The sequence below is a fragment of the Penicillium lagena genome, assembly GCF_028827675.1.
Source record: "Penicillium lagena strain IBT 129212 chromosome Unknown utg000006l_segment0_segment0, whole genome shotgun sequence".
Lineage (NCBI taxonomy): Eukaryota > Fungi > Ascomycota > Eurotiomycetes > Eurotiales > Aspergillaceae > Penicillium > Penicillium lagena.
In genome coordinates, this window is record NW_026623227.1 from 1,205,369 (window position 1) to 1,218,734 (window position 13,366).

The window sequence follows — 13,366 nt, forward strand, 5'->3', positions numbered from 1 at the left end:
GGTTCAAACTTTTCCGCCCGGGCCCACTACCATGAGGCGCAGGCAGTGGCTGTCTGGACAGGGCGACGTCATGCGGACCGTCCTGTCCCCAACCCTCCGCCGTGTCGGACGTGTCTTCCAATCCCCGTTGCGCCGAGATCCACCATCACGTAAACCCCCGCTGGGCGAAACAACAGAGAGACCGATCACGAAAACTGGCGGTCCAATAACTTCCCCGCGTGAGTCGATCCAGGAACCAAAACCGGACTACTCCAACCGGAGGGGCAGGGCCAGAACCGGGCCGGGCTGATCACGACAAATGCAAAAAGAAGTGCCTGGAGTCACGAAACCCGTGACCCATCGCATTCTTCATATCAGCTGACTCTGAAGAGGTAACCGAGTCTAGCCTTGGACTCCGGGTATACGGTGATCGGACTATACCTATAATTAGTATTCGGATAATGGTACTCGCATCAACCAAATGGCACACTCTCGTAGAAAAATGAGGCAATTATTCTTCTGCGGCCCGCATGACGCGGGATTTTTCCCTCGGGGCGTGCATAGCCAATCCCAGCCCAGAGCAGCGCCGGCCGTTAGGTAAGGCCAGTGGGGCTGGGCCAGACTTCTCGTTACTCCCGCCTACCATCGGCCAACGACCAAGAATAGCATATAAAATCTTCGACGCTCCCCCGGATTTTGGTGGGAGATCATTCCGAGTATTCCATCCAAAAGTCCATGGCGACGATCGTGTCTCAGTGAGTCCCCCCATTCCTCCCCTTGCATGGTCTTATCGCTCGCCCGGCAATTGCCATCCGGGGCATGGATCCGATAAGAGCTCGCTGAGTCGCCCGCTAATCTTTCTCGGTGTCTAGTTGTCTTTGTATTTTCTGTTAGAATTCTCCTTCACTTTCTCCTCTCCTCCTCCCCCTTCTTCTCATTATGGCGTCTCCCGCTCCGTCCTCGACCGCCTCCGAGAACGGCACCACGCTGCCCTCGAGGCCGCAGCCGAAGCTGTTCGCCAGCCACGACAGCTCTGGCCCGGGCACCCCGATTGGCTTCCAGCGCTATCCGCACAACAAGCACCTTGACCATGTCGTCGGTGCGGCTCTGCGGAATCCCTCCCCCCAGCCCACTCACCTGGGCATCCCCGGCAGCCCGTCGCCTCGGGTGCTGTCCGAGGAGGATCCCGGCTACATCGCGGCCAAGTTTGAGGGCAAGCAGAAGCAGATGGAACAGGTCATGGACCAATTGGAGGAAAAGGGCTTCTTCCCCAGTGACTTTGTCATCTCCGAAACGTCCTGGTTCTATAACATGCTGGGCATCGACGACACCTACTTCCAGACTGAGTCGGTAGAAAACATTGTCACCCAGATCCTGTCTCTCTATGCCGCCAAGGTCGCCGCCTATGCGCGGGATGACAAGCAGCTCGAGATCCGCCTGGACAAGGAGGCTGAGGACCATGCCGTCTATATCGACACCAGCAAGCCCGGTATCTCCTCGGTGGATGGGCCCCGGTACGAGCAGCGTATCGATGCCAAGTACATCAACACCTCCAAGGGTGCCAACAGCTACCGTGTGGAGACCTTCCGCTCACCCACCACGCTGCCGGGTGACAACGAGCAGCAGCTGCGCTGCTACTTCGTGTACAAGTGCCAATACGCCAACCCCAACCCTTCCCCCAATGAGACCAACATTGACATCATTGGTGAAAAGCGATTTCTCCAAAAGGCCACGGAAAATACCAAGGCCATCTACCAGGAGATCATCACCAATGCCGTCAGCCGGTCCGGTCCTGTCATTGAGATGTTCGAGATCGAGGGCAGCCGGGAGAAGCGCCTGGTGATTGCCTACCGGCAAGGTTCGGCCATGGGTCTATTCAGTGCCCTGTCCGATTTGTACCACTATTACCGCCTGACCAGCTCGCGGAAATACCTGGAGAACTTCTCCAATGGCATCACCGTCATCTCGCTCTATCTTCGGCCATCGGACAAGCCCGAGATTGCGGCCAAGTACCCTCCTATCGAGGCGGCGATCCACCAAATCATGAAGGAAGCCTCGCTCCTGTACTGCATTCCGCAGAACCGCTTCCAGCATCACTTCGCCACTGGCCGTCTGAGTCTGCAGGAGACCATCTACGCCCACTGTGCGTGGGTGTTTGTGCAGCAGTTCCTGAACCGCCTGGGCTCGGAGTACACCTCACTGGCTGCTCTGCTGGATACCAACAATAGCGTGCACGCAGAACTGCTGTCGAAGATCAAGAAACGTCTGCGCACCGAGACCTTCACTGCGGACTACATTTTTGAGATCATCAACAAATACCCCGAGTTGATCCACCAGCTCTACCTGGACTTTGCCAGCACCCACTACGTGCAGACCCAGGGCCCCACCGGGGACGATTTCTTGCCCACCCTCAGTTACCTACGTATCCAGGTGGACGAGGTCATGGACGGCGCGAAGCTCAAGCAGCTGATCCGCGGCACGGCGCACAACGAGCACGACGAGATGGTCATGACCTCGTTCCGCGTGTTCAACTCGTCGATTCTCAAGACAAACTTCTTCACCCCGACCAAGGTGGCCCTCAGCTTCCGCTTGAAGCCGGACTTCTTGCCAGAACACGAATACCCGCAGCCGCTTTACGGCATGTTCCTGGTCATCAGCTCTGAATTCCGTGGCTTCCACCTCCGCTTCCGGGATATTGCCCGTGGAGGCATTCGGATTGTCAAGAGCCGAAACAAGGAGGCATACAGCATCAATGCCCGATCACTGTTTGATGAAAATTACAACTTGGCCAACACGCAGCAACGCAAGAACAAGGATATTCCCGAAGGCGGCGCCAAGGGTGTCATCCTCCTGGATGTAGACCACCAAGACAAGGCGCGGGTCGCCTTCGAGAAGTATATTGACAGTATCCTCGATCTGCTGCTACCTCCCGTCAGCCCCGGCATCAAGGACCCAATTGTCGATCTGCACGGCAAGGACGAGATCCTGTTCATGGGTCCCGACGAGAACACTGCTGAGCTGGTCGACTGGGCCACGGAGCATGCCCGTAACCGTGGTGCCCCCTGGTGGAAGTCCTTCTTCACCGGCAAGAGCCCCAAGCTGGGTGGTATCCCACACGACGCTTACGGCATGACCACGCTCTCGGTGCGTGAGTACGTGCTCGGCATCTACCGCAAGCTGAACATCGACCCATCTACGATGCGCAAGCTGCAGACCGGTGGTCCGGACGGTGACCTGGGATCTAATGAAATTCTACTTGCCAACGAGAAGTATTCCGCCATCGTTGATGGCTCTGGTGTGATCGTCGATCCGCAAGGTCTGGACCTTGCGGAACTCGTCCGCCTGGCCAAGAAGCGCGTGATGATCTCGGAGTATGACACATCGAAGCTGTCGCCCGAGGGTTACCGCGTGCTGGTCGATGAAAAGAACGTCAAGCTGCCCAGCGGCGAGACGGTTCACAACGGCATGATTTTCCGCAACACCTTCCACCTGCGCCATCACGAGCGCTTCGACGTGTTCGTGCCGTGCGGTGGTCGCCCCGAGTCCATTGATCTGTCCACCGTGGGCAAGCTGATTGAGGATGGCAAGTGCATCGTTCCTTACATCGTCGAGGGCGCCAACTTGTTCATCACGCAGGACGCCAAGCTGCGCCTGGAAAAGGCTGGCTGCATTCTGTTCAAGGATGCCTCCGCCAACAAGGGTGGCGTAACCTCGTCCTCCCTGGAGGTGTTGGCCTCGCTGTCCTTCAACGACCCGGAGTTCGTCGAGCACATGTGCATCCGCGAGGACGGCACCGTGCCCGCCTTCTACGGTGAATACGTCAAGGAGGTCCAGGAGATCATCAAGCAGAACGCCAGACTGGAGTTTGAGGCCATCTGGCGCGAGCACGAGCAGACCGGCGTGCTGCGCAGCGTTCTGAGCGACCGTCTCAGCGTTGCCATCACCAAGCTCGACGAGGAGCTCCAGCAAACCGAGCTGTGGGATAACGTCGCCCTGCGCCGCTCTGTGCTTTCGGATGCCCTGCCTCATCTGCTCCTGGACAAGATCGGCCTTGAGACGATCCTCGAGCGCGTCCCGGAGAACTACCTGCGCGCCATCTTCGGTAGCCACTTGGCTAGCCGCTTCGTGTACCAGTATGGCAACCAGCCGAGCCAGTTCTCCTTCTTTGATTTGTGAGTTCCCCTCCTTCTCTTTACGAATGACATATACTAACTACCTTTGTAGCATGACCAAGCGCCTGTCGAAGCTGGAGTCATGATCGACCGTCCGTCTTCACTTGTTCTTTTCTTCTTGTTTTTTTCTGCTCAATTTGGAATTTTTGGTTGGTTGGTCCACCACCACCACCACAGAAAATCCACCCGGCACGACTGATGGTATACCTTTAATCCGGGAAAGACTTTTCCCCTTGACGAATGTATGGTTTAGAAAAAGTTCTTGAATTGTGTTTTGTTGCATTGGGCCCGTAGGGGTTTGTTTGAAAGAGTACTGTTAGTGATCCAAATAAATCTGGGGATTGTTCGATCTATGCAGGGATGGCCAGATCGACCCGCCGTCGTCATTGTGCTGTAATAGTGCCACGCGAGGGTGGGCCGTGGAGAATTTTGCGACCCTCGTCAGGGGGTTGTTATACTCCCGATAGTCTTTATCATCTTATATCCTATCATAATACCGTTTGCCCGTCTTTAGCCATCCATTATGCCTCTATCGAATCTAACTTTCTATACTTTTCGTAATTGACTTTCCCCGGGACTCGGCGGAGACTAAGTTCTTAGCGCCTGACAGAGAAGCTTGTTTGCCGTGCGTCACAGTTCTTTCCCCGTCTTTTCCCCTCAGCCGATGGGTTTGGCCGTTTCGCTAGGTGCCTTTGAGCGCACCGATGAAAGGGAGGAAATAACTAGATCCATCATAATGTTTCCGCGGATCTGCCCAGGCACGCCGCCCGACCACGAATCCCGGCGGCCAACCAGACTTGGATTGGCCAGTGGCGAGCGTGGGTCTGTCTAGTCCCTGCGGAGGCCGTTTCGGCCTGTCGTGTCAAGTGAGAGAAAGAAAATTACCGCTGGTCTGTCCGCTTCCCCCTTTCCCTCCGTCCATTCTGCTTCCTTCTTCTTTCTTTCCTTCCCCGGACTATGAGGTATCGCACTTTGTGGGGTACCACTGTTCGCCCCCAGTGCCCGACTGCGTAACTGTTCATTATTTTCCTGGTTCCGTTCTTCTCCTTCTTGCTCTATTATCTGCCTCGGCATCTCGCCCACCATGCCCGAGCAGTCCCCAGATGAAAGCCCCGCCTCGAATGGCGCTAGCGACAGCCCGAGCCCAAATCCGGATACCCTGTGTCGAGACGAACCCAGCGAGAAGCAGACGATAACCAGCAGCAACAGCAGGTTCGTCCCGGAACGCTGGAGAACCGCGAGTCAAAGGATCCGCCATCGGACGGCTGCGCTAGCCGAGAAGCTGGGTCGACCCCATGAGGGAGGGGAGGATGGCTTGGACGGCGGCATCTCGCCGGAATACTATGGTGCGACGGATGATATGCGGGGGTTCGAAGCTCGCCAGGCCCAGGATGAAGAGAGTCGTTTGCTCGATATGGACCATGACTCTCAGGCTCGGAGGATAGTGCAGCAGCTGGGTCTGCATCCCCACAAAGGCCGTGCTCGTCGGAAGGCTCAGGAGCCTCGCTCTGGCACAGTGACTCCGGATAGTGGCACCTCGACGCCCGCTGGCCCCAATGGAGGAATGCTGTCGCAGTTATTGCGTATCTATGCAAACAATATGGATGCGAGCAGGCTCAGTGTGGCTTCGACGGTTTCAGACACAGAGCCTGATGAGCCTGACTCCACTGCCGCCAGTCCGCCGGGGACTGGAACTGGCACTGGCACTACAACCCCAACGGGCAAGAAAGACAAGGTGAAATGGTACGCAAACAAGGACGAAAAGAAATCGAATCACGGCTACACGGCGTCCCTGATCCATGCCTCCATGGACATGGGCCGGGTTGGTGTGCCAGGTGCACACGGACCGGCGCCCCCCATGAATCCCAAGGAACGGAAGAAAAAGCGCAAGAGTGATAAAAACGTGAAGTTGACGGTACACATTGCCGGTCTCCTGGCGCGCCAGCAGTATATCATGCAGCTCTGTCGTGCGCTGATGATGTACGGGGCTCCTACCCATCGACTGGAGGAGTACATGACAATGACCGCCAACGTGCTGGAGGTCAACGCGCAATTTTTATATATCCCGGGCTGTATGTTCATGTCTTTCGATGACCCTCTCACCCGCACCGCCGAGGTGAAGATTATCCGCGTCGTCCAGGGACTGGATCTGTCCCGTCTGGCGGAGACACACAATGTCTACAAAAATGTGGTGCACGACATTGTCGATGCAAAGGAAGGTACCAATCAACTCGACCTGATCATGCAGCGTCAGCCGCGCTACAGCCCGTGGCTCAAGGTCCTTTTTCACGGATTGGCCAGCGTCGCCGTCGGCCCTTATGCCTTCTCCGCGCGCCCTATCGATCTCCCCGTCATTTTCTTCCTGGGCAGTCTTGTCGGGTTCATGCAGCACATCCTCGCACCGGCCTCGGCCACGTACGCCAACGTGCTGGAAGTCTCTGCCGCCATCCTAACCTCGTTCATTGCGCGTGCCCTTGCAAGCATAAAGCACGATGGCCAGTGGCTGTTTTGTTTCCCAGCCCTGGCCGAGTCGGCAATTGCCATGATTTTGCCCGGCTTCGCCGTGCTCAGCAGCAGTCTCGAGCTGCAGTCGCACCAGATGATTGCCGGGTCCATCCGCATGGTCTATACCATCATCTATTCGCTCTTCCTCGGCTACGGCGTCACAGTCGGCACGACGATCTACGGGATGATGGACCGCAACGCCACTACCCAATCGACATGCCCGGCCGACACCCCGGAAAAATGGGGCAACGAGTATATTCAGCATTTCCCCTTCGTCGCGCTCTTCTGTCTCTTTGCCGCCTTGATCAACCAGGCCAAGTTTAAACAGCTGCCCGTCACGGTCATCATGGGCGTCACCGGATACGTGACCAACTACTTCGTCACCCAGAGGATGGGGTCCAACCAAGTTGCCAACACCGTCGGCGCGTTTACAATTGGTATGCTGGCCAACTTATACAGTCGCCTGTGGCACGGCCACGCCGCTGCCGCGATCATCCCGGGCATCTTTACGCTCGTGCCGTCTGGCCTCGCATCTTCGGGTTCTATTATTCAGGGCCTGACTTATGCCGAGGAAGTCGCCAATCACACGGCTAATTCCACGACCAGCACGATGTCCGGTAGCTCGCTGACTGCGCTGGGCTTTGGTATGATCCAAACGGCTATCGGCATTTCGGTGGGATTGTTCATTGCTGCGTTGATTGTATATCCGCATGGCAAGAAGCGCAGTGGAATCTTCAGTTTGTAAATCTGACGACACATATTATTGAGCGATGTTTTTTTAAAATTTGTCATTTAATCATGATTTCCCTTGTTGTCTTGTTCCTTACTTAATGTTTTCGGGAGCGATGCATGGTGTGTTGACAGACCTTCACTCATTGAGCAATTTATCTGTTCGCACAACACATATATACCTATCCAAGCTTACTTTTTTACAATGCATACACACCAAGGAACATGCATAGTTTACCGCAGAATGGAGTCATTCTGCCTCTGTGTTGATAGATATATGTATATCCCGATGCTCTCTCTCTCTACAGGGACCGAAGACGTAACCATAGACAAATAAATAGACCCATAGACAGTACATATTATAATACAAGATGGGGACTCTACACCCCGACATCATTCACAATACCCTCAAACCGCATCTCCCCGTCCTGTTCAGTACACGGCAACTCCGCTAGCCGCGCCCATTGCTCCGGATACTTCTTCTGCGCCCACTCCACCACCTGGTCCTTCCAGTAATCGAATGGGATGGCATTGTAAAAAAGCCCAATCCTATGAATTGTAAGCGAAACAAAGCCATGAAGAGGGATATAACCGGGTACTTACGTATCGCGCATAGGCACCTGGCCGGTCTCCTCCTCCATGCTATCAATGGCCTCGGTCGCCTGATCGAATTCGTATTGCGCCGCCAGAGCCTGGATATACGCATGATACAGCGGCCGGTCGACGGTGATCTCCAACTTCTTGATCTTATCCATCATCTTCATGGCTTCGTGCGCACCGTTGCGGTGTTTCTCACAGACCTTGAAGAAGCAAACGAGGGTCTTGTTGGACGGCCCTTCTTCCGACTGCAGCACCTCCCGGAACATCTCCATGCTTGTCTCTGTTTGGCCGCAAGCAGCGTAGGCGAGCATGAGACCGTTCAAGATGCGAGTGGTCATAACAACCTCTAGATCCAGTCTCAGCATGTTGTGGACTAGCTCCAGATTGCTTTCGTCGCCCGTTTGTGCAATGCCCTGCAAGCAACGTGCATACGTATCTGGCTTGGGCCGCTGGAGAAGATTTTCTGCTTGGCGCATGTGCCCAAATACCAAGACGGCGAGGTCGTTGCGCTTTCGTTTGAACAAACTGGTCATGATCTCGGTTCGCATGTTGACACCCGTCTCTGGGAATGCGACCTTCAGCAGTTCATACACATCCCACACATCGGAATCGCTTTGGCTTAGATCGAGAATGAAGTCGGTAAGCGCTTTCCGAACTTTGGACTTCTCTTCCGAATCATAAGTGCCCAGTCGTGGACGCAGCAGTTCCGAGACAGCGTCCCAGTCGTGGCGGTAGAGAAGCATCCGCGTTAATACCGCAACCGTGTCAGCTTCCAAGCGCACATTTTCTTGAAACAGCGGGTCAAGAAGAGACGATATCTGTTGAAACAGGGCATCTTTTTTCTCGGATAGACACAGCATCGTGATGAGTCGATTGACAAGCGGGAGGTTCTCCTGTGGTAACGTGCTAGGGTCAATTCGCTCCTGTAAAAACTCAAGCGTCTGCTCGACGTCACCAGACTGAACTCGGGACTCGAATTGCAGCATATGGGTTCGTTCGGTTGGAGCAATGCCCCACTTATCCGCAAGCTGGGACAATTCGGCCGCCAATTGCGGGTTCTCGGTGGCGTTGGCATATTCAAGAAGATGGTTCAGGGTAGTCGGATTAATGGCCTTCTTGTAGCGAGGATCCTTTGCAATCAACGAGTCAAGCTTCTCCTTTAGAGCAACGGCACCACTGCCGTGTGCTGCCTCCCAAAGTAAGGTGATGTACACCGTGTCCGGCTTTTGTGGGAGAGACTCAAATATGGGAGTCGCCCATTCAGCCTTGGACTTTAGGATCGCATATTTGATGACAGCTTTCATGGTGGAGAGGGAAGGCTCGAGGTCATCGAAGATCGGGCACTCGTAGACAGTCTGAACCGCGTTGAACTGGTCCTGTTCAATGAGCATCTGGATCAGCTCTTCATGAGACGCTTGGTCAAAGTTCATGTCATGCTCTTTCAAGTCATCAATGACTTTCTTCAGCTGACGTTCATCATTTTTGATGGCGAACCCCTTCAACACTGCGAGCCACGGCGATGGTGTGGCCTTGCGCAGACGGTCCCAAAACTTGATCACCACGGCGCGGGCCTCTTCAGGGTTACCATTTGCGCATAGTAGATTGATGTAGAGATTTAGAGCCGGTCGACTGATCTCATTGGGACCAAAGCCGTGATCGACACAGAGTTCGTGGTAGGCGTAGCGTGCCAAATTCTGGAGGGTCGCGCGAGATTCAGGCAGACACTGTGCTTCCGAAAAAACAAAAAGCATTTTCTCGAGGTTCTCAGTTGAGAACACATTCTGCCAGTCTCGCTCCTCCAGTTCAGTCTGTAGTTCCTTCAAGTGTTTCCATGTCACGATGAGCAGTCGGGCCTGATAGCCATTAATCACTCCCGGAGTTTCAACTCGTGTCGCAAAGAAGGTCTGGAACGCTTTGGCGAGGACTTCACTGGGAGGAGCTCTGGCTTTGTCCTTGATCGACTTCAAGAGATCCGTCATTGGCTTCAGGCCTCGTTCCGAGGGCAGTGTCGTCGGTCGCGCCTCGGGAGTGGGCGCCGCATTGAAGGCGAAGAGATTCCGTCGCGTCAGATCCTGAAGGCTCGGTAGGCTCAGACGCACGCGTGCGGGAGGAATTGTATGCAGGAGGCAATGTCGACGACAGGCGGAAAAGGAGAGCGGCTCATTGTTGATGAGGGCCTTGAAGACTCGACGGGAGAGGTGGGACTGCATATTGGGCACCTTGAGCAGCCCGATCAGGATACAGCTGAACTGGTACCAGGTCAGGTCGGGTCAGGACAGGTTAGGGTGGTTGTGAATTCAGGAAGTTGGTTGTTGCGATGTTTTGGCGGAAAAGGAAAAACTGGCAGAAAAAAAGCGAACGGGACTAATCGACATCCTTCCTCCTGACAATCCCCGAACCATCTGTCCTATCGAGCACCATGTCGCTCAATATCTTCTCGTCCTCATTCCTGCGCTCAGCCCCGGCGCTCTCGAGCTGCCGCTGGAGTTCGACAAGTGCCTTGCACCAGCGACTGGGGCTAGGCCAGAGGCAACCGCCGAGTATGTCTACCTTCCTAAATGACCATTCGGCTGGACTTGAACTGACGCAGGATCATAGAGCCGAAAGTACAGCACTCCCGACGGCTACCCAGTCGCCAGAAGATCATTGCGGAGCAAAAAGCACAAGGAGAGAGCAGAGCCCTGGAGAGGTTTCACACACGCGACTGGAAGGCCGGCGACGTCTATGCCCCCCACGATCTCAGTCCACAGGAAATGAAGAAGTGGTCGAAGCGGCAAAGCCCGTCGAAGGATGCTTTTGATGCATTGAATCTGAATCCATTGGATCTGTACAAGGTATGCGATGCGCCCTCCGGGGGTGGTGGATCAGAGAGCCGCTGCTAACACACTTGTTTGTATACACAGAACTTCTCCATCATGTCCGAATATATCTCACCATTGGGCCGCATCAAGCACCGCAGCGAGACCGGACTGCGGCCAGTCAACCAGCGCAAGATTGCCAAGGCGATCCGGAGAGCGAGAGGTCTGGGGCTCATGCCCAGTGTGCACAAACACCCGGAGATCCTGGCGAGCGATTCGCGGAGTCGGGGTGGCGCTGATGGTTTTTGACCTGTTGATGTATTATTATTATTTATTTATCCCTGTCAGCATCTTTTCCCCAACTGTACAATTTATTATCCTCTTATATGTCGTCACTTGTAGACTGTTGCCTCGCCCCGCCCTGAGGATCAACAACACCGCCTTGTTTCTCCCTCGTCTTCTTCCTCTTTCTCTTTCCTCTCCCCGGCCGCTCCGTGCAACACCACCATGTCAGTCACCAACGGCATGTCTTGAATCACCTATGTCCCACCTGAATTCCTAGCTAACTCTCCCCTAGAATCCATCTGGGCCGCCAGCCCCTCCACCACCCGCGGGCAGCCCACCCAGCTGTCGTCGGACGCCAAAGGCGAACGACTGGCCTACGCAGTACGTCTTAGGACCATCAAGCTTGCCATTGCGATGTCTATGACAATATATGCTAACATCCGTTCGTGCAGGCCAATAAATCTATATTCCTGCGCTCGATCGACGACCCTGCCATTGCCAAGCAGTATACCGAACACAAGGTCCAGACCACCGTTGCCCGCTTCTCGCCCTCCGGGTTCTACGTCGCCAGCGGTGATGCCGCGGGCATCGTGAGAGTGTGGGATTGCGTCGGTGATGGGATCCTCAAGGGCGAATACAGCATTATCAACGGCCGCATCAACGATCTGGCCTGGGATGGTGATTCCCAGCGCATCATCGCCGTGGGTGACGGTAAGCAGCGGTATGGGCACTGTATCACCTGGGACAGTGGCAACACAGTTGGAGAGATCTACGGCCACACCCAGCAGATCAATTCCGTGGCGATCAGGCAGCAGCGCCCTCTGCGCGCAGCGACCGCGGGCGACGACAAGAAGCTGGTCTTCTACCACGGCGCACCGTTCAAGTTCAACATGGGAATTGGTGATAAGCATTCCAACTATATCTACGGTGTGGGTTTCAGCCCGGATGGTTCGACCTTGGCCAGCGTGGGCGCTGATCGGAAGATCTGGCTCTACGACGGGAAGACGGGAGAAATCAAGGGTCAGATTGGCGAAGGGGAGCACACAGGCAGTATATTTGGTCTGTCCTGGTCCAAGGACTCCAAGAAATTTGTGACTGCCAGCGCCGATCGAACGGTCAAGATCTGGGATGTCGAGGCCGGCAAGGCCGCCCAGAGCTGGACCCTGGGCGAGGAGGGCGCCATGGCTGTTCGAGATCAGCAAGTGGGCGTGGTTTGGCCTCCAGGCAGAAGTGATAATCTGCTCATCAGTTTGTCCCTGAGTGGAGACCTGAACTACTTGGTCGAGGGGACTCCTAAACCTCGGCAAGTCGTCCAAGGTCACCAAAAGAACATAACCTCCCTGACCCAGTCCGCGAGCGGCGACAAGGAGACGTTGTGGACAGGCAGCTTTGAGGGGCGGGTCTGCAGCTGGGATGTTGCCTCTGGAACTGCTGAGGAGATCGAAGGTGATAGTCACTCGGGGTACATCGCCGGGCTGGCACCGACTTCGGAAGGCGCAGGTCGGATTTACAGTGTCGGCTGGGACGATACGATCCGCTCCGTTGACATCGCCGCGAAGACATACACCGGCAGCACGACGAAACTCACGGGACAGCCCAAGGGCATTGCGGCCGGCGAATCGACAGTGCTGGTTGGTGCCGCCGAAGCGGTCGAGATCTTCAACGATGGCAAGAAGACGGGAGAGTACAAGACCAAGTTCGCCGTCACCACCGTGGCCGCGCATGGTGCCATCGCGGCCGTTGGCGGCGAGGATGGCTCCGTGGAAATTTGTGACGTGTCCAGCTCCAGCTTGTCATCGCGCAACTCGATCAAGGCCTCGCGCAACCAAATCTCAACCATCTGCTTCTCCCCGGATGCCTCGCTGCTGGCTATCGGCGACCTGCGGGGACGTGTGCTGGTGCACAAGGTGGCCGACGGCAGTCTAGTCACGGATCGGTGGACGGCACATAATGCCCGCATCACGTCACTGGCTTGGAACAAGGCCGGCTCCCATGTGGTCAGTGGGTCGTTGGATACCAATATCTTTGTGTGGAGCCTGGCCAACCCCGGCGACTGGTTAGAGGTCAAGAACGCGCACAAGGAGGGCGTCAATGGCGTTGCATGGATCGAGGGCAGCACTAAGATCGCGTCGGCCGGCGCGGATGCTGCGGTGAAGGTGTGGAAGGTGGAGGGTTTGAAATGAGGGAGGTAGTTATATCAAGTATGAACGGAGTAGTGCATCGCAATAGATATCTTAGCGTAGCGTCTCAGTCCCACATCCAAGAGAGCATTAACCAAAGATATCGCTAATCAACAAG

The 13,366-nt window shown here is 55.4% G+C and overlaps 4 protein-coding genes across 4 annotated transcripts; 3 read left to right on the top strand and 1 right to left on the bottom strand.

Annotated features, from left to right (window-relative positions):
- Nucleotides 1–918: 918 nt before the first annotated feature.
- On the top strand, nt 919–4,237 carry N7510_008632 (glutamate dehydrogenase (NAD(+)); the record flags this gene model as incomplete). The annotated part of the gene is made up of 2 exons (XM_056980557.1): nt 919–4,151; nt 4,204–4,237. The coding sequence occupies 2 exons, from the start codon at nt 919–921 to the stop codon at nt 4,235–4,237; spliced, it is 3,267 nt and encodes a 1,088-aa protein (XP_056830766.1).
- Nucleotides 4,238–5,235: 998 nt separating this feature from the next.
- Nucleotides 5,236–7,401, top strand: N7510_008633 (threonine/serine exporter family protein; the record flags this gene model as incomplete). Its single annotated transcript, XM_056980558.1, has 1 exon — nt 5,236–7,401. One exon carries the CDS (start codon nt 5,236–5,238, stop codon nt 7,399–7,401), a length of 2,166 nt encoding a protein of 721 aa, XP_056830767.1.
- Nucleotides 7,402–7,765: 364 nt separating this feature from the next.
- Nucleotides 7,766–10,195, bottom strand: N7510_008634 (uncharacterized protein; the record flags this gene model as incomplete). Its single annotated transcript, XM_056980559.1, has 2 exons — nt 7,766–7,934; nt 7,989–10,195. The coding sequence occupies 2 exons, from the start codon at nt 10,193–10,195 to the stop codon at nt 7,766–7,768; spliced, it is 2,376 nt and encodes a 791-aa protein (XP_056830768.1).
- Nucleotides 10,196–10,404: 209 nt separating this feature from the next.
- On the top strand, nt 10,405–13,251 carry N7510_008635 (WD40 repeat domain-containing protein; the record flags this gene model as incomplete). The annotated part of the gene is made up of 5 exons (XM_056980560.1): nt 10,405–10,525; nt 10,584–10,819; nt 10,889–11,084; nt 11,361–11,449; nt 11,521–13,251. The coding sequence occupies 5 exons, from the start codon at nt 10,405–10,407 to the stop codon at nt 13,249–13,251; spliced, it is 2,373 nt and encodes a 790-aa protein (XP_056830769.1).
- Between the last annotated feature and the right edge of the window lie 115 nt (nt 13,252–13,366).